The 21,382-nt window shown below is 43.6% G+C and overlaps 1 protein-coding gene across 1 annotated transcript in view; it reads left to right on the plus strand.

Annotated features, from left to right (window-relative positions):
* The window catches only part of MAML2 (mastermind like transcriptional coactivator 2), a 214,038-nt gene that overhangs the window by 133,847 nt on the left and 58,809 nt on the right, over positions 1-21,382 (plus strand). The window contains exon 3 of the mRNA XM_061457844.1: positions 11,893-13,353. Within this exon, the coding sequence (XP_061313828.1) occupies positions 11,893-13,353 (1,461 nt within the window). The remainder of the gene's footprint in view (positions 1-11,892; positions 13,354-21,382) is intronic.

The following is a 21,382-nucleotide window of genomic DNA, read 5'->3' on the forward strand; positions in this document are numbered from 1 at the left end:
GGAATGTGGCAAAACACTTTCCCACCTCTGTTTTTTAAAGTACATGTGAAAGGTCCCTGATTGATGACCTTAAGACTTAACTCATGGATGCCCACCAGCGCAACAGCTCCCCTGGAGACCGCTCAGATTTGGTCCATGTCCCAGGCAAGACTTCACAGTCTGCCTTTCCAAAGGCTTCTCCTAGGCACAGACCGCCATAGATAGAAGTCTGTGTGTAAACAAAGTAAGACTGCTTTTCTAGACAGAGATCTCTTTGAATCTTTGTGGAGATTTTACCAGTCTATAAAATATGTATTCCCACACCATAAATGAGAATAAATATGCATCTGCCAAAGCAAGTCTAGTCTAGGTAATAAGCAAGCAAAGTGTCACTGAAGTGCTTGGAAAACCCTGAGGTTTTGGTTGGTCTTTCTGAGGTTGAAAAGTTGATGAGTGCCCTCTGAGTGTGTTTGACCCAGAGCTTCCTAGCTAAGGCTTATGGAAGAAAGGGGAGCATATGAAGGGTGAAAGGAACTAATTAGCACCAAGAATAATGTGGTCATTTGGCCACTAGGAACTGGTCTGCTACCTCCAGAGTTTCGTGCAGCCCTTCGCTGTAATGATTTCCAGTCACCATTAACTGGTGCTGTAAAGGTGAACGGTGTCACGTTAGTTATCAAAATGGAAATTATTTTTTATCCAGTGTAGTATTTTCTAAAGTATATTGGGATCCATATTTGGCACCTAAATGGGTGTCTGCTTTTCAGAGGCGCTGAATATGCATCAGTGTCTTTTGGAATTTAGCTGGAAAACAGGACTCGTTATTAATGCGCTTGACAGTGTCTAAATGCATGAAGAGTGTTCTTCAGAAAAATAGATAAAGTCCTTGTCATGGGATCTTACAATCAAAGAGAGAGAAACAAAGTCCATCAAAGTCCATTTAAAGACTTGGTGATCTCAATGGACCTTATATCGGTCTTAAGGAAAGCATTATTTAGCAACTCAGATTCATCTGGTGTGGAATCAGTTTGCTTGGTCAATCCTTTGATTGCTTATGTCATTTAAAAGCTACAGATCTGACACCTTCTCTGAAGGGATCTGTATAGAAACAGAGATTGACATTTCTCAAGTGCATTGTCATTGATGGCTTTCATCTCCTCCTCCTCATCATCATATATATAGTTGACTTGGAGACAAGTCAAATTCATACATTTCCTCCATTCACTCTATATTCAAAGTTTTCCAGTTACATACCAGGTCTGTCATAGGAGTGAACAGCAAAAGGATGAGGGGCAAGAAACACAAGTTGCTAACTAGGCATAAGGAAAAAAGGGGAAGCATAGCCTGGAGAGGCTGTGGAGTATTCATCCTTGGATGTGTCCAACACTTGCCTGAAGAATGTCCTAAGCAATCTGATGTAACTTTGACGGTAGCTCTGCTTTCAGCAGGCCTGGACTGCATATATCCGGAGGTCCCTTCACACCTGTGTCATTTATGATCCTAAAGGAAATCTAAGGAACTCTCCACATCTCGTGATGGTTGTAGTGCCTGTGTCCAGTCTTGCAGGTGCATGTCCCCTTATCTTGATGTGTTGTGTCAGGAAGGACATGTTGCCAGTCGTTGCCAAATAGGCAGTTTTTCTCATTTTGGATTTTCAAAGCCAGTGAGCACAACTGGCTCTAGAAACAGGATCAAGACTGTTGTGGAGGCAAATAGGACTTTGAGAATGGCTGTTGTCTTTGAGGGGCCTAGAACTGCTCATTTTTCAGTGCTTTTCTATTTGCATGAATTCACATGACAAGTGATTAGTGTACACAGGAAGTATGGCATATAGGAAGCACGGATTGTAATGAATCCACTTCTTTCCCATTCACTGAAAACTTACCATAGTGGCCAAAAATACCTGAAAGGTTTGTGGTGGCCCCTCGTGGTTTACCACCACTGCTGGTGGGGAGGGGCTCCTATCCAGAACTACCAGGAGCATCTTCAGTGATGAGTCTAGGATGAGCAATCCCCTTGAAGAAAGCTGTAGTCAGGACAAAGGCATTCAGTACAAAGGCTCCTTGGAGACTGGATGGCTGAGAGATGTGAGCATCTGCAACAGGGAATTGTACTGACAGTTTTAGTCACTGTGCTCCAAGCCACCAACTACGGTGTGTGCTCAGCAGCAGGGCTTTGCCTCAGAGGGGCAGGACAAAGGAGCTGAAGCGCAGCAATGTGCAAAACCTCATCACTGGGGAGGTTTGTAAATTCCACCTTGGTGCTGTTTCATCGAGGGTCTCCTCAGTCCTGCTGAGGGTGGTTGAAGACACTGACGCTGAACCTGTCTCCAGCAGACAGGCCTAGGCATGGCTCTCACATTTTCTTTCCTTCTTTTATGCCTTCCCTGCACCAGATTTGGTCTTCACATACTCTTCCTACCTATCCAGTGACGAGTGTAACACTTGCTACATTTTTGGTGCAGAATCACCGACCCTTGGGACACAAGAACCCTATTGCCATGTAATGTCCTTTTACCAAAGAAAATCTTTTACAAAAGCCAAGCTTTTGCTAGATGCTCTGTACTATCAAATATTCTCTTTGTTGATCAGAGAGAAGAAAGACAGAAAACTTATTTTCACTTTCTTCAGAGATCTCTCCATGCATTTGACTTGTCTGCTTGTGCAAACATCTTTTATTCATCCTCTCAACGCCTCTTGTCATTTTTCACATTCCTTTTAAGCATAACCTCATAAGCTTTTCAGTACCTGAATGGTTAGGCTGGGTGTTTTTTAGCTTGTAGATGCTTTTTTTCTTACCCCATACTGCTCCTGGTTCCCTCTAACCACGCTGACCTCCTGGAGCATTCCTTCCTGGGTGGTTGTTTGTTTCCAAACCTTCCATTCACCCTCTCTGCTCATCTTCCTTGGTTTGGATTCTTTCAACCTTCTCATAAAAATATCAAGATGGTACTCAAAGAAAGACCAAATAATGAAAAATCACCTGAATGGCAACATGTGTTAGTCCAAAACAAGGCATTCGGGTTCCCAAAACCTTCTGATGATCTTCCCATGTCTCAGACTGATTTCCATGATTCATTCTTATTCTGTCATTCTGTCTGTGTTTCCAGGCTAAAACTGAAACTCAGGAGTACAATTAGTAGTAGGCATTTAGATACTGTTCAAATGACTCCCATTTTTACAGTTCTCTTCCAGACTTCTAAAGTGTTGGAAATACAGTAGGCTTGAAACACAGCCGGGCATGTGTCCTTTCTAAGCCCTGCAGCATCTCATCAATAGCAAGGACAAATATATCAGGGGAAGATACGTGATCACCTTGATAAGCCTGCAAAAACCTCCTCTCCTCCCCCGATGTCTTCCTCCCCTCCTCCCCCGATGTCTTCCTCCCCTGCCCACTGACAACCGTAGCAGTCCCCATGAACTGGTTTGAACCTTGATGTTTAATATTTCATATCCCCTTCTAAATATTTCATTGTCACCTTCTGTAAGTCAGCATCTTCCCATCTCCAAACAAATACTCAGTCCCTCTTTAGATCTTGCTGAGGTCTGGATCTGTCAGTAGTTCCTTAGGCTGTATCCTCACTGGAAGAAAAAGTTTATCATTTCATTGGGATTGAATTTGCTGCTGTTCAAGTTTGCTAAATACCCTCCAGATCTGCAGTTATTCTGTTAGAGTCTTGTTAAATAAACTTTCATAATTTTCTCTTTTATTTGTCCCTTCTATTGTCCATTCTCTTCAAAGGAATATCTTCGGAGGTCTTAAATTGTTGCTGTTACTTGTCTCCAAACCCCTCTCATTTTGCCTGTTCTGCTCATATAGGTCAGACTCTTTAGTGGGGTACGTTTGCCCTGTCTGACACTGCATGTTTAAGCTGAAGGTTTTGAAAATGTCTGTTAAGAACTGTTTTTACTTAATATCCTTCTTCATGGAGTGAACATGCATGATGGGGAGAGGCAGGGGGAAGATACTAATACAGGTCAAACCCAGCCATCAAGCAAGTGCAGCCACCTTGTTAGAGATGTTCTCTTACCACAGGCCTGGATTTGATCCTAAATATCATTTCTCCAGTGAAGTTTTTGGCAGAGGATCAGAACTCCTGCCTCCTAACAAGAAGCCATTTTGCCAGTTGCTCATTAAGAGTCTTAGTTGATCCAGTGATGGAAGGCAGTTCTTACTGAAGCAGACCCTCTTTGTCCTGGCTGATAGTCTGATGCTAGAAGCATGACTGGGTATTGTGCTGAAGGGATCTTTTCCATCCAAATGACAAGCGATGAGTGTATCTCCTGTGAACTGTAACGTACCCTGCAGAAGACCTCAAGGCCAAACAGTTGGCATGAGTGTCCTATGTGATGCATTGATTTGCAGGAAGAGAGAAATAGTCTAAATATTTCCTTGTTTTCCAAGGCTGGGTGGATGGCTGCTGCCTTCCACCACTGATTGAACCTTTGATACCGAGCGTTGCATAGGAGATAGATAGATGCTTAGGCAGGTAATAAAAGCCCATGTACGGTCATGGATACATGCTCTAATGAAGCTACAAAGCCTTTGCACACCAGTTTGGAAGCGATGCTGGGCATAAACCAGGACGAGAATGCTCTCAACAGTCTTTCCTTAGATGAAATCTGCTCTGCCATTGATGTCTAAAAGGCAAATCAAGTAACAGCAGCCACATTTTCGAGGATTAGGAGCTTCCTGTGCAAGACAGTATGTGTTTTTAATACTTTAAGCTGACTTATGAAACTGGTAAACAATGGGGAGGGTGGTGTTGGATGACCTCTTTTACATGCCTGATCATCCTGTCAACATTTATAATGAATTTGATATTTCCTTCTCATCAGGATAGGATCAGCTAAGCAGCCGCATTTCCCAAAGCTCAGGTTGCATTATGCTTTGTTCCACATTTCATGGTAATAAACATTGACATAAATTTCTGTAGGTTTCACATAAAGTGATGGTTAATTTATTCATGGTTGAAAAGGATCTTAACAAAAAAAGGAAAGAAACAAAAGGAACAGAAAAGACTTCTTCAGAAGACAAATACACAGCTTGCAGGAGAAGAAATACAGATCTTTCATGCCTATTTGTTTTGCACACAGTAATGACTGCTACATTCTGATTAGCAATCTTGACCTAGTTAAAGTGCTATTGTTTCTATGTGTTCCTATTCTTCTCAAAGACTGTGGCTAGACATGATATTTTATAATCCATCAGATGTAAAATCTGCATAAAAAACATAATTATTGTGCTTCAGCAACTTGGACCAAAGCCCTGGCGTTATATTTCTAGGCAGTACACTGTGAATAATACGGATGCATTTTTAGGCTGGTATGTTCAGTTGGCAAGATATGTGATTTTTCCATAAATGAAGGTGAATTGTGAGATTTCTAACATACTGATTACTATTCCAGCCTTGTTCACAGTTAATGAGAATTAAGTGGATACTTGTCAGCCAAGGAACATTCTTATTTGTTACTAAGAATTTGGTTTTAGTGCCACTTACTACAGTAAACAGGGACAAAAACTTGTGTTACCTCTCAGTCAGCATTGATTGTGGTGCTTAGGCTTAAGGATCAAGCAGGGCTAGGACCCAGTGCAAGAAGCCTGACTATCTTCCCAAAGAGCTTATAATCAGAAAGAGAGGGATGGGTGGTGGGAAGGTTTGGGATGTGTAGAACAAAAATCTCATGACAGTAAACCCTGTTCCTTGTGCTTGGAGTGATCTGAGGAACTGATTAGCCAAATGGGAGAGGAGCGAGGCCAAGGGGGGGGAGTGCTGTCTCAGGCTTGCTGGCAGTGCGAGTCGGAAGGCAACTGCATCCCCTCCTCCTCGCTGCTCAGAGCAAGAGGTTAGTCCCCTTCCTGCAGACACAGAGCAGGAAGAACCTGGAGTGTGAAACCGCATCTACTACTCTTGCACAGCTCTTTGCAACCATGACCCAGCTGTGGTGCTGTGCTGTAAGGACACACCAGCTCTGCTGCGTGCCCAGGGCCTCCGCTCTGTCACTCACTCCTGCGTGAAGAATTAATGCCATTTCCCAGATCAGCATCATCCAGCAGATTGGACTTCATGAGCTTGGAGTCCTGAAATCTCTCTGAAGACAACTGTCACGCTCACATTCTCAGCCATGTCAGGCAGAAGCTGCAAATGATGATGAAAGATTAAAAATAAATACCCTCTTACTGTGCAGAGAAAGTGCAGAGCAGAGGGGCTGGGGAGAGGTGCTCAGAAGAGGACCCATGCTACAGAGATCTTCAGGAGAGGTATCAAGGTGAACCTGGGTGTGGGCAAGAGTAGGAAAAGCCAGAGGAACCAGATTTCAGGAGATATGTAGAAACAGCAGTGACAGGAGTCCTTCTGCCTGTTCCAAAAGAGCTTATCGGTAGTCAGAAATGGGCCACAAGACTGCATGTGTGATCATGGCATTAAGATCTGCTATGGCCCTGGAGGTGGCAGCTCAGGGCAGTGGCTCCTCCTTGGCCTTTTGTCAGCCCCAAGTGCCTTGGTGGCTCCAAAGCTGACCATGGTGTGAGTCCCAAGGGGTAGGAAAACAAGGATGTGCCTGGTCCTCCTGCAGGCTGGGAAGATACCTGCAAGAGGGAGGCTTGGTACTGATAAACCCCAGTTCCTGCCTGGAGAGGTTTAGACTGGATATTAGTAAAAAGTTCTTCACCAAAAGGGTTGTCAAGCACTGGAACAGGCTCCCAAGGGAAACGGGTGAGTTGCTCATCCCCAGAGGTATTTAAAAGACGAGTAGATGCGGTGCTTAGGGACATGGTTTAGTGGTGGGCATGACCGTGTTAGGTTAAAGGTTGGACTTGATGATCTGAAAGGCCTTTTCTGACCTAAATGATTCTCTGATTCTCAGCTCTGGACACAGGCTGGCAGCAAACACTGTATACCACTATTTCAACAATGAGAGCTACTGTTATTCAGGATCAGGCCCTGAGTCCCAGGGGTGGCTCGCTGGGTCCAGCCCCAGGATGCAAAGGTGCTTTCACAGCATAAATAGGAGCAGTGTTCAGCATGTTTCCTCCTTTGGAATGAATTCTTTCTCTTTTTTTGGCCACTTCTATTGTTTGAATACTTTCTGTATTTTTCATGTAATTCCTTTACTCCTTCCCCTCCCCAGATACACGAAGGATTGTGTTTACAGTGCAGCTATAGATACAGTCAGCACATACTGTGAGAAAGTCTAGGAAGTGCAAAAGGGACCTTTTACAGTGGATTTGTCTGCTGCTTCTATATTAAAAGCATAAAAATCCAAAGCTGCTTTTTTAACATCAGAAATATTACTCCACATGAGCTGCTAACGCTGCCGTGCTGCTTGCTTCATGAAGTGTGATCATCGCTTGGAGTTTAAGTTAACAGCACATTATGAGTTTTGTCGCTGTTGTTCCACCAAACGAGCTAAGAAAGCTACAAACCTTAGTCAGAAAATAAGAGAGATGGGAGAACAAAGGTGATAGATCTTCCTTTTGTGTCTTCAGCTAATGAGGATTAGTGGAGACTTAAAACTATCACACTGATATTTTCTGTGTTTTTTACTTTGAGTATTTTGGTGTTTTGGTCCAGTCTTAAGTGTCTTGCTATAAACACGCGAGATGACAGTCAGATGGTGCTGCTTGTACAATGGCTTGCACTGGGAAATGAGTATTTTTGGATCTGCAGGCACTATGGAGGTACTTGGGCAAGTCAGAGGGACAGGCTGTCTTTTGCTTGTCCCATGAGCTGTGAAAATCAAGCCTGCTGCATGCTTAACCTACGACTTACGTCAAGCACTCTTCTCCTACTACACATCATTAAATGAAATAAAAAGCAAATTCAAAAGGAAGTCCAAGTGAAGAGGCTGCATGAAGCACACAAAAAATAAGACTTTCAGTGAAAGTGAGCCAGAAAGTCCTTATCGTTTCCTGCTGCCACGGCCAAATTCTTTTCTTGGCCACGATGTACACTCCCTGTGGAAAGGAATACAAGGCGATGGGTAATGTCAGAACTGGATCAAAGATGTGATAAAAATATTGTTAAATACGGATATTTTGGAGAAAACAATCTGTAACATTTCTCACTGAGAAATTGCTTTTGCACCAAAGAAGTTTTTGTTTCTTCTGAAAAAAACTTCTGAGCCAGAGAGAAAAATCAATATTCAGCAAAATCCACTAATTTTACATTTAGTAAGAAATGACAACCAAAAGAAAGGTGGTTTGCTTGGGTTTTGGGTTTTGTTTTTCAGAGGAATTATCTGATACCAGATTTCAGTAAGCCCCAGTTATTAGCTCAGTGGGGCTCCTGCTGGTTCGGCCTGGTGTCAGGGAGCGTTAAAGAAGCTGCCATTCTTAAATCCCTTTAAAGACTCAGAATAAGTTTTAAATAGAAACTAATTGCCCCTCTGCACAGGACATGGTGCACCCTGGGTTGTTCAGACTAAGTCATCTCTAGAGTTTTGCCCTCTGCTGTTAACGTCCTGCTCAGCATCAGGCTTATCAGGTCTTACAATAACACAGGCTGCCAGGAAACGCGTGTCCTCTTTGATGGTTCATGCAGTGCTGCCCACCTACCTGTGGGATGGAGCTTTGCATGGGGAGCTTCCTCCTCTCCTGCTTACTGTCATGTCACTCATTTCCCATCACAGAGCCTTTCAGTATTGCGCGGTTTAAGCAGTTTGAGATGTGTAATCACCAGCCTGTTTGATCTGAGGAATGTGCCTCTGTGTTAGAGGAACTTTGTTTTTATGTTTACTGACACAAATCAATCCTCACTTGCAAAGTGGAAGAGATGGAGCTTGAAATCTGGCAAGGTCTGGTTTTACCCTCTGAAGTGCCTGTGTTTCGCTTGGGGGAAAAGGGCTTGAGCACTGACTTGCAAGCAGGAGTTGAAAAAAGTGATTGCTAGAAAACTGCAGAGATTTGAGTAATGAACCTTGCTCCCTTCCCTTCTGAAAACAGATAAAACAGCAAGACAGAGGGACTTGTGATGGAGACTGCTCATCTCGCTGAACAAGCACAGAGAATCAGAGAATCATAGAATAGTTTAGGTTGGAAGGGACCTTCAAAGCTCATCGAGTCCAACCGCCATGCAATGAGCAGAGACATCTTCATCTAGATCAGATTGCCGAGAACCACATCCAGCCTGGTCTTAAATATTGCATAACTGCTAACAGCTCAGTGCAAGGGGGGAGAGGGAGCTTCATCCCTGAGGCTGCTCACATCCTTCCCATGCCCTTGCCCTCCACATCCCAAACTGGTGGGGGATGTGAAAGCCGAACCTCTCCAGCAGACTCAGTGAAGTCCCCTGAGAGTCCCTTTCACCTTTGCAGCCTTATTTCTGCTTTAAATGGGGGGCATCTCTTGACCAAGGTATTGTCAGCATTCAGAGGGCAGTGTTTGCAAGGTTTTGGGGAGGTGTGATAAGCCAGCACTTGTTACTTCTTCTTTAGCAATGCATGGTGCCCTTTTTTTGTGGCACAGTAGCAGAACAGATGTCATGAAACCAGGAGTCCTCCAGCCCATATCGAGGGAGGGAGCACTTGGTTAAGGGATGTGTCTGGAGATGGTGGTGCTCTCTCTGGCTCTGCTGCTGACTTGTGCGTGTCAGCAGGCAAACCACTTCACAGCTCCTATCTGCTAGCAGCTAGTTCAGCTGAAGATGAGAAGCAGCTACCAAGCACGGCGCAGTGTAATACCCACGTTTGTGATTGTATCAGAAAGCCTGGTGCAGGTGCTCTGAAAACATGAAAACATTTTAAACAGCTCCCTCTGCTTCAAAATGTCAAACAAAAGCAAAATTAACTCAGAAATGCATATTAACCACATAAAGCATGTATGTATGCAGAGGATACATTATTCATTACCTGTTCAGCCTTCCTGTCAGCAGCACATCTGAAAGCAAAATGCGCTGCCAAGTCATGTATTCTGATGACCTGGGGACTTCCCTATTTCCCAGGAAGATGAATTTGGGGGCATGAGAATGATTTCTAATAAACACTGGCAGCAAAGATGATGGTAAAAGGAAGTGCAGCTTCTGTGGGTTTTTTTTTTTGCAAAGGAAAGTACAGTGACTCATGTGTCAGAAGGAACACGATAACCAAAGACAGTCCGTGCTCCTTGCAAGTGACCACCCAAATCTCTTCCCCTGGGGCACACCTAATGACAATTAATGGCTCTTGAAGGCACAAGGTCTGTGGACTTGTACAACTAGGCACCAACATGTCTGTCCTTCTGAAATGAAAACATCAATCTGTGATTCAAAAGTTATGCTGGAAACTTAACTTGAGATATGAGATTTTCAGTGTTGGAGAGAGAAATTATAAGCTTTATTTTTAAGGGCTAAACTCAGTGACCTACTGATGCAATGGAAGGGTAAGTGGGTACGGAGGAAATATGTAGTTGTCAGTTGAGCTCTTTGCAAGCAACTCACTGGTATTCACACCAGAATAAAAGTATCCACACTTGGAGTTTTCTGGGAAGAGCCCAGAAAGATAAGCCTGAAGTTGAGGGCAATAGAGGCCACAGCAGAGTATGAGGTATGAACTTCTGCACACAAAACAGCATGATACAGATAATGTGATGGGAAGATCTCATAAGTCATCCTTGCTCACTTGACTGGAAAATTAGAGTTCTCAGCGTTCCCTCTGCCCATCACCAACCACCTCCCAAGGTGATGTCAGATGTCCTGCCCTGCTGCCTCTGAGGCTGGTGCGCTCCTGCCCGGGTGCACAAAGGCAGGAGATGAGCTGTGTTTCCTGCAGCTCCCTGTCGTTGCTCACGGCTGAAACAGCGATGGCGTGTGTACCGACTGAGCGAGGGCTGCGTTGTGTTCCCTGCTTGCTGCGCACACCTCTAACGTGCTGTAAAGATGTGATTGCTGTGTTTGCTTAAAAGCAATCTATTCTTTTGTGAGCCATGTTCAGAGCATCTCCACTTGTGTCTACACCCTGCTTGAGAGCATATGCACCAAACTGTTCAGCTCACGGGACTACATCTTCATTATGTGTGTGGGGAGTGTGAATTTGTGTGCTCAACCGTGGCAGATCAGTGTGGATCGAGTGGACCAGAGCCATGAACCTCTTTTCCTTCAGAAGGTCCGCAGGGCCTGTGAGCAGATGAAACTAGTGCTCTAAGTGTTCAAGGAAAAGGAAATAGGGTTACAGTTCTCAGAGCAGTGTTGCATGGACTGTGTGGTTTTATAGCAGATGTTTCAAGACATAAACAATTAGGGCTTAACGTATTAATATACGTCTCTGAAAAATAATCCAGCAATATATCATGGGCCAGACCCTTGGCTGACATAGCCTGATATGGTTCCAGTGGCTTCATTTTCAGTTTTCAACATGCTGACATCTAGCATCTTTAACTATATACATCTCTGGTCCAGTACAGAGCTGTGTCAGATGGGGATGTCTGGATCTTGCGTGTGCCATTAAAATGTGTCCTAGGACCTTCGGACTCAACAGCAGTCCAAAATGGTCTTTTGGGTCGTCAGAGTGTAATTCTGCAACACTGGATAGGCACAAGTGCGGATTTCATGAGTGCATTAATCTCTGCTGTCTAAAAATACTTTTGATCTATCTGACACAGTTACATGGGAGCAAATCTAGGGCAGATATGCCCTAGGCTTTGCCAGCTACAACTCTGGCCACCTCCCTACATGCACTCCCATGGGGGAAACAGGGTCTGTGTTCAACAGTAGGCAGAAGTGCTTGAAAAATGCTGGTGTCTACAAGGACGGGGTGGTGGTTGCAGGGAGACGTCTCACAACATATTTTCCTACAGTTCTGCATAGTTTCATTGACTGAGAAAGCCCAGAATAGCTTTGTGTACTATGCAGTGCTTACTTTCCTGTTGTCTTCTAGCAAACAGACTACAGATTATTTCTTCAGTGTCATCTTATTATTTTATTTTCTCTGCTTCTTTCAGCTCCAAGGCTCCTTGAAGAGAAAGTTGGTGGTAAATCTGTCACCTGTCAACAACAAGAGGCCCAATGGTGTTTCAGAGAGCTCCTTCCTTGACATTAAAAGGATAAGAGTGGGTGATAATGTCTCAGTGGGACAAAGTGGACAACATGTTAACAATTGCCAAAGCCAGTCAATGTCAGGAACTATGTCTGTGGGGCAAGGATCACAAAGAAAGTCTAACAACCTAGCAAACAGTACACATGTGAGTGGGAATGGCATGTTTAATATGACTTTAAAAGAGGTAAAGAAAGAACCAGGAGAAACGATGTCCTGCAGCAAACACTTAGATGGACAGACATCCCATGAGAACATGTTCCCTAACAGATATGGGGAAGACTCGTGGGAACAAATGATGGATCTGGAGCTTCAGGAGCTATTTAATGAACTGACTAACATATCAGTGCCACCAATGAGTGATCTTGAGCTAGAGAATATGATAAACGCCACCATAAAACAAGACGAGCCATTCAACATTGACCTTGGGCAGCAGAACCAGAGGGGCCCTGTGAGATCTCTGCAGATGGATAAGATGGTGATAAAAAGTGAATATGCACCAGGCATGAATCAGGCTCCTGTGGGCTCCCCACAGATGAGGCCTTCTTCTACAGGTCCAGCCTTCACTATGGCCACCACTGCCATGTCCACTTCTTCACCCATCCCTTCGGTGCCTCAGAGTCAAACACAGGTATCGCAGGTTTCTTCTGCATCCGGTCGGCCATTGCCTAACTGGCAGGAGGTCTCTCATGCACAGCAGCTCAAACAGATTGCAGCCAACCGGCAGCAGCATGCCTTGATTCAGCAGCAGCAGCAGCAGCAGCAGAACCAGACAGCCAACTGGTCCACTCTGTCTCCATCAGGACCTTCCCCTGGACCCTTCATGCAAGAGAAAATCCCCAGTCCTTCTTTTCGCCAGCAGCAGTTCAGCCCACAAAGCTCAGCAATGCTTGGGGTACCAGTGAATGGAAACCAGTCGAAAGGGATGAACAACTATGTTTATAAACCAACCACTCCCCAGAGCAATCCCATGGACATAATCATGCAACAGAAGCCTCAGGACCTCAACAGGAACTTTATTAACAGCACTCAGCCACCACTAGAGCAGCATCATGGCAACACAAAGCCTTTGTTTCACTTTAACTCAGAGCAAACAAACCAGCAGATGCCTTCAGTTTTGGGTTCCCAAAACAAGCCTGCCCTTCTGCACTACACTCAGCAGGCACAGGGTTCAGCCCCTGTGCAACAGCCACAGCAACAGCAGCAACAACAGCCACAGCAGCAACCTGCTCAGCCTCTCCCGAACCAGTCTCTTCAAAGGCCACCTAATGTACCCCTAGCACTGCAGCAAAAAATGATGCTTCAGAAAATGCAGCAAAGCCAGCAAATCTCAGGTTTGCAGTATCCAGTCTCTCAGCAGCACAGACAGGTAAGGCAAATTCCCTCTTATCTGTTAGAAAATCATTCTGGTCTGAGTAGTCAGAAGGCTTTTGCAGCCTGGCCTCATTTCTCCAGGGTGTATGGTTGGCAGATAATGGCCATCTCAGCACATATTTCCACAGAACTGGTGATGGCACGTTTGGCACCTATTCAGGTATATTATGGATGCACATTTATACGTAGTTCAAGAAAGACAAGTTCATAACACTTTTTTCTGCATGCGATGGAGTATATCGTTACTATATGTATTATGTAGATACTTGTCAGAAAGGTGAGATAGCAGAGCAGATACAAGCTTATTTTGGATACCTATCCAAGTATTCTCACTTACAAGAATTTAGGTTCTTTTGAATGGCAAAATTTTAATTAATTCCTGTATTATCTTAGATGATGTATTTTACAACATTAGTTTGTGCGCCATCATTTTCTCCAGGGAGGCAGGGTTAGGAAATTCTGCTTTTAGATATCTTTTGACTGACGTGACAAAAATACTGTTTGCACATTTGTTATCTGTTTGGCAGAGAAAAACTAGGACTTATCTGTGAGCTTTATAAACACCCATCACACTTCTGGGAATATTCTGTGGATAAAATATGTGCCTAGATATGAAGGTGAAGGTTGCCACAGATATGTCTGCAATTATATACCGCATGGCCAGCTCCCACTGCGTTATCATGAAACAGTGCTCTGACAAAATCGGTCGTTATAGCTCAGTTGTGCTCTGACAAAATCACTGTGCACCAGGACCCCCAAGTTTCAGACCTGCCAATTGAAGTTTGAATTTGCAGCCTCACTGTACCACAGAGACTGTAAACCAGGTGCAAACCAAGTAAGACGTATTTGATCGTGGGACATTTAAGCCACTCTGAGTAGTTTTGGTGGACTTGAACTCAGCACGTTTGCAGGTGTGGCATGGCAATATAGGTGTGGAAAACTTCTGTGGATGTGAAAAACAGCTCTAAGAACTTGCTAAAAGTGAAATCCTAAGTCTTCCATGAAGTTCCAGAGAAGCAGCGTTGTGAATGAATCATTCTGAACTGGAGTTTCTTCACCAAACTGGGTGAACAGTCTGATGTTTTTAAGAGAAGTAGATATAGTTGTGTGCATGGACACCTTCCTCCTTTTATCTCTCTTAAATTCCCAGGCCAACTAACCGTGAATTTGCCCAGCAGAAAATCCCTTAGCAAGAGGTGCCAGGTGAAACCTATGGGCGGCTTTGGGTGGGGAGATGTTGCTTGGTTGAAAGATGTTGGAGAATGAGCGTTGGCAGGGAGCAAACACAGCTTTGCTGTTTTACAGGAGGTCTCTGCTGGCTGTTCCTCTCCTTCTTAGGCTACTCTGTGCTTTCTTCTTAGGCACATTTCCCCGTACTCTTAATAGACTGGCAGGCAGATGAATTTTAACAGTTCCTTCATTCAGCCATGATGAAGCTTCCAGCAATCTGTCAGCACAGGGGAGACAGGCAGGACTTCTGCAAACACTACTATTTGTCTGAAAAAAATATGCAAGGTCACATTCTGGAAAGGAACAAAAGCACTGAGAGCAATTCCACTTCAGGCAGTGTTAACTCCTTGCTCTGTGTCCTTTTGGGCAGCTGCTTAGAGAGTCAAGCCAACAAGATGGTACTTGGCCATAGTAGTGTGTGCAGGGTTTATCATGAGTGTAGTGGGATCTCTCACCTGTGCAGTCACAAGATCTTTTGGCATAGGAAACTTGTTCAAAATGAACTTCGCAGAGTGTGAAACTTTAGATATTTCGCCAAGGAAGGAGTTTTGCCTATTGTCACTGACTTCTGCAAGGAGTTTTCCGAAGTTCCCTGTCATCTAACCACTTTCTACAGTTGTGTCTGCAGGACACGGCTACCTGACCCACAGCACAGCTGAGAAGCATAGAAGCTTTGTAGACACAGATTATGGAGCTTTTGCAGCAAAAATTGCTGTTTTTTCTGTGGTCTAGAATGGATAACTCGATTTTTTTAGACATGCTGAGCAGTTGTTTCAAAGTTCTACTGCAGTTTAGAAAATACGGTAGTTCTCTCTCAGTGCAGTATTCTGTAGCTGCTGGAACAATACTTAGAAGTTCAGTTGGTCCATCAATGGCAGAGTTTTGGAAAGGTTTGAACTTACGTATTTATGGACTCCTTTAGCACCAGCCTGCACAGCATCAACAGCCCATCAACCCCTTGGTCAGCTCCTGCTTGCCCCATAAATGCAGTCTGAATGCTAAATCAGAGTGGGAGGAAACACTGCTAGTCTTATTTTCCAACAAAGACAACAAAAGCCAAAACAACCTCACAGGTCAACACTCACTGATTTTAGCAATGGGGACATCACCTCATTTAGGCTACACAGTTTTCTTTCCTGAAGGTTCATCTCCTACCTCTAAGGATTCCTACACATCATTAACAGTAATGCATGATTAATTACCAGCATTTACTAATTAACTCCATGCTTAATATTTATTTTACTCATGCCCTCTTTCTTCATGATGAAGCAAGGTTTGATTCTACTTTGTGTAATTCAGCTCATCCTCAGAGCATTGTAATTTTCAAATGTAAGGACCCTCTCAAATTGACTGGAAGGCTTTGTTGCTGGAACTGTGAGTGCACATTCATATAGGGCTGCTGTGACATTGCCATCAGATAACACTGACTGGAATGTTATAAATTCACATTTTTACCTGAACCAGCTCACACTATATATTTTTACTCTAAAGATCTCCAAAAACCATTTGAACTTGGCTTTATCAGCCCAAGCTGCTAACTGGAAATGTAAAGCTCCGCTTGTCACATTCACTTTGTGTCAAATCGGAGCAAACTTATAGTGGGATTTGGTAATTAGATGTCTTTTTCCTCCAGGGAAGAGTCATAAAAATGATGGAAATCATCTTGGTTTCCTGGAAGATTGATCTGAATAAAGGCTTTGTTTGCATCTTTGCTTTATTTTCCATTGTTGTGGGAAAGAGTCACCTTTCCATTGTCTATCATGATGCAACAGATGAAAAACTCTCAGAAATTGAACACTTTTTTGTTTAGGGAATAATTAGAAACGCCAAATTCTGCACAGGTTTAATCAGGTTTGCAATATTTGTACAAAACCCAGATTGCTGTGGGGAAAATCTGTAACTGGACTTGGTTAGAAGTTTAAAGTCTAACTTTCCCCTTGAGAAGAAATGTAGTCCAGTCAGAGAAAGATGCTTCTGAAGCAAGATTTAAGGGTTTTGAACAACAACAACAAAAAATCGTCGTTTTTAACTAGTATAGAAAAAATTCCACATGTATTTTCAAAGTTTTGATCAGCCATGAGACTTCTTCAATAGGACCCATTAGTCTGCTGTGAAGAAGTAAAAAACAATTGAAAAGAAAAAAAAAAGAAAAGAAAAAGCTGTATCTGCTAAATAAAATATTATTCATCCCTTTCTGGCTTTGACCTAAAGCCAAATTAAACTCAAAGATTTCAAGCTGACTTTTTCTCCAGATTTTCTTATTCAACTTCGTTCACTCAAGGGAGGGAGGAAAGAAGGCTGAGCTCATGAGAACAGCAACCCTAATGAAGTAAGGCCACTCTATCTGCTGTATGGGAGCATGTGCTGGATTTAGTCTTGGCTTTGGGGGCAAGGATAACACAAGGGATCATGAGAGCTTCAGCCCCCACTTTACCAGAACAACCAGTGGTCCTTATTTTTAAGGCTCTGGAAGCGTCAGTGTTGTGTATATAGTTACGATCCACAACAGTGTTTCCTTGTGAAGTGCTTGAGTCTTTGTTCCTTTGTAATTGCTTTGTGGATGGGATCATGGGGTCATAGAATCATGGAATGATTTGGGGTGGAAATGACCATAAAGCTCATCCAGTTCCAACCCCTGCCATGGGCAGGGACACCTTCCACTAGACCAGGTTGCTCCAAGCCCTGTCCAGCCTGGCCTTGAACACTGCCAGGGATGGGGCAGCCACAGCTTCTCTGGACGACCTGTGCCAGTGCCTCACCAGCCTCACAGAGAAAAACTTCTGAAGATCTAATCTAAATCTACTCTCTTTCAGTTTAAAGCCATTTTCTGCCCTTACTTGCCTTAACTGAGGCAAGCCTTAAATCATTTTCTTTACCAGGCCTTAACAGGTTCTCTTTAAATCCAACCAGTCTCCCTTCCTACGAATCCTGAGTGTTCCCTTCTCCAGTACCTGCTCCAAGCATTAGTGTCCCATACATGCCTCTTGCCTCATGCCCCCCCACAGGAAGGCTTTGCATTTTGCAGCATGAGGCAAACAGCCTTTCAGGTGCTCCATGATCCCAGGACACAGCATGGGTTTGGACTGGAGAAAGGCCACAGCACTGCACCAAGGGATGTGCCACCAATGAGGAGCTTCTGCTCCAAGTGCTGAAGGGACCCCACCTTGCAGGCCTCTTCCATTACTGCCTTCAAATGCCCAGTAAACCAGTGCTTACCTGAAATACATGCAAGGGGTACAGATAGTAATTCAACTAACCTGGCAGCTTGGCAGAGATGCTGTGACAGACTATCCTCTCATTTTCTCCGGTGTAAACTTAAGGTAATTCCATGTAATTGGACTTAGAGCAGCACACTAAGCAGCAGGATGTGACCTTCTATATGTGTTTTTTTAAAGCGTGGGCACCATACGGATTGAATAAAAGGTGTATGTTGAATTGTCAGATGGTTATAAAGTGCTATGGGAGGAAGAAGCATCAGGAACAAAAGATCTAATGGCTCTTTTGACAGTGCAGGTATAAAAACTCTTGTTATCGTTCACTGCTGAGCGATAACTTACACCTCTCATTCAGCCTCCGAAATTCCACAAAGAAAATGTGGCTTCTTTGGATGACTCATATCAAACCAATGTTTTCCTAGACCTTTGTGTTTACCACTAAAGAAGAAACGAAGAGCACATTTTGGTGAGGCGACCTCTCTGTTTTCAAGTGTGAAGGAATTATTTTGCAAATATTTGTGCAATGAAGAGAGGAAGCCTAGAGTAGCTTGTGGTAATTGGTACAAACCAGGACTTAAATTTGACTTAGATCATAAATAACAGCGATTCCAGGCTTTTGGAATCTGCAATAATAGAAACTGTTCCATAGTGTAAGAAAATAACAATGTGACCTTTCTTTCAGTGTTCACTATAAAAATAATATTTGGATGACAACTTTTCTTGATAGCTGCATTTGGGTCACATTCCTTCATGCAAGGGCTTCTGAACTAAATATTTTGGATTAAAATTTGAGTATGTCCCATAACTCCATAACCACCATCAACTGCGGGATCGTAGCTGATTTATGATCACAAAACCAGAGAGAAAATGACTAAGCTGCTGTATTGTCATGGTGGACAGTTGTCTTGGTAGTGTCTTATATCATTCATGCTCAGTTTGCTGAATGGAATATATAGACTGTTACACTGTGGATGGTTAGTTCAGGAGGTCATTGTAATTCAAAGGCTCAGAGAGTGTGGCAGTTCCATAAGGTTTCTTGAACTCTGCATAAAGTATTTGTCCTGGTTAGAGTATTAGCTTCTTAGGTCAAATGCTGCTGGATTTGGGGATTTGGGAGGTAGCAGAGGTTGTCCCTGTTGTCTCATTTGGAGTGCTTTTTGAAGGTATCTATCTTTCTTGAAGATCTTCCTTGGTATCTTTTAGGAAGATACCAATAAAAACTATCATTGCACTTGCCTAGATGAGTTCTTCGCTAATGTCAGCACACTGAAGTCTTATTTATTATTTATTAGCATAGCGGAAATGCCTGGGAGATCCACTGATAGGGCAAAATGCATTCTGTGAAGAACTGTATAAACACAGATTTTAAATGGCACCTGTCTCAAAGGGACAACGTTGATCTGCCTTCTGTAAGAATCAAAGAAAAAATGAGTTTTAGAGAAGGAATTTGAAGGAGATCCTCTTCTACCTACCTGCATGTCTGGAACTATTGATCTAAGGACAGGCAAGGTACCTGGTGTGTACGCAAAAGAAGGTGATGGTGGCAACAAAGAGGAAAGGGTCAGAAGGTCCCCAGTGGTGGTGCCTGAGATTACAGTTTACAAACCTGGGATGATGGAGTAAAATAGGGAACCATCCCCAAAGACAGGACTTGAGTTTGTGCTTATTAGATAACTGGAGAGGAAGTGTAACAGGACAAGACTGGGATAAGGAACTGTGAAGATACATGAGGAAGGAAAAGGACCAGGGATGTTTCAAGTTTGGCTCTCTGCTACTAAGCAAGTTTGTCTGTCTTGACCTGTGATCTCGTCAGTAAAGGTGGGATATCCATAAGGGCTTCTTACCTGGTTGAAGTTAGGATTTCTGCTATTGCTGTGTGTGCATCTGAGGCCAGAGTCAAGCCCTGAGTCAACTTCCTGCAGGGATTTCGGAAAAGCAGCCTGGAAAAACAGTATAATTCCACAGCCATGTGGAGCTGGCATGGTGAAACCCCTTTCCTGTAAGTTTTTCTTGTTTGTAGGCAATTTGTGAATACCTCAAGAAGTCAAGGAACAAAAAAAATTAACAAGCCCCAGCTCCCATTTCTCTCCCTAGGGTCTTCTTATTATTTTAATTCCCCAAAGTCCTCAAGAGCAAGTCCCAGTAAATTGTCTCTCAGGGGGGTTGAAATGAAGGAATATTTTAATGGCAAATATTTATTCCTCCACTCAGCCACTTTTATCACTGGTGTTTTTATGGTGGAGACCTGCCCCAGGCCACAGGTGACTGTCATTAAGACAGCAACAGACCTAGTAATGTTCCTTTAATGGGAGTTTTCACGGGTGAATTTACCATTTGTATGTGATGCTGATCCAGAAAATCAGCCAGATGCTCCAACAGAACTATTCCAGAACCATCTGCCTGTTTTGTTTGCTGCATGCCTGTTTCTGGTAATGTACACGCATAGTGTAAGAGACAGCTTTTGCCCTGAAGAATTTATAATCTAAATAAGCAAGCCAGCCAAACCTTGAGAAGAAGGAAATGTTGGTGTGTATTTTATGTATTATTATATATTTTGGGAAAGAGAGAAGGAAGATCTCATGCAAAGCCATTACAATCCACTGGAGTTGTTGGATACGGACACATTTAACATTGCAGAGGAATCCTCTGAAAGAGTCTGGAGTTGGACTAGACCCAATATCAGTCTCAGAGACACTATCCTTGTGTGCCAGGATAGTGCCTGAACCTATCAACTTGCATCTGCTCATCTTGACTGCCCTTGTCTCTTGGTCTGAGAGTCTTTCCTGTAGATCCAGCACCCACAGCTCTGAGCCTTCACAGCCTGCACAGTCCCCCAGAGGAGGCCTCTGAAGCAGTTACAACAATATTTGATGCCTTCTTTTCCCTCAATGCGCATACATTGATGGTAAACAGCCCACTGGTGCACCCAGCATCTTGTCATATCTCCAAGGCGCCTTTGAGACATCCATTCATAGGTGGACATGCAGTGGCTATGCCTGAGATTCTGGTTGCCACCTTATACACGGGGAAGGAGTGGGGTCTTGAGGGCAGCCCAACACCACATTGAAAAGGCCAACCATGCTGAGTTTGTGTTACCACTTCAAAACTGGTCCTTACTGCTCTGTCCCCTCTGACAAGGCTCTGTTTTGTCAAGCCTGAGCTGGGATTTGGAAGGGGGATGACTGCTTGAAGCAGCTGATCCATCTGAAAAGCCAAGCTCCTTTCACAGAGTATTTTAATAGTAAAAATCAGCCTTGGCATAGCTGTGGAAATATTAGAGTTGAATGATTCTCCAATTTCATAGGAAAAGGTGAGGATTTATGATGTCCACATCATGTCGTGAATCAGTAGAAGTGAAGAAATCATGGAAAAGGAGGGATATTTATTACCCTAAGCTTCCTACGTAACCAGTGAGGAAGGCACAGGTCAAAGTACTTACACCTGACACATACATGGGGCAACAACTCACTGCAGAAGAACCTCAGTGCCCATGAGCCCAGAATGGAATAGAATGGAATAGAATAGTATAGAACAGAACAGAATAGAATAGAACAGAACCAGAGCAGAACAGAAGACTAG

Source organism: Pezoporus flaviventris, unplaced genomic scaffold, assembly GCF_033815535.1.
Source record: "Pezoporus flaviventris isolate CSIRO_AGI_PZ_B2104156 unplaced genomic scaffold, CSIRO_AGI_Pfla_v1 ptg000025l, whole genome shotgun sequence".
NCBI classification, from domain to species: Eukaryota; Metazoa; Chordata; class Aves; order Psittaciformes; family Psittacidae; genus Pezoporus; species Pezoporus flaviventris.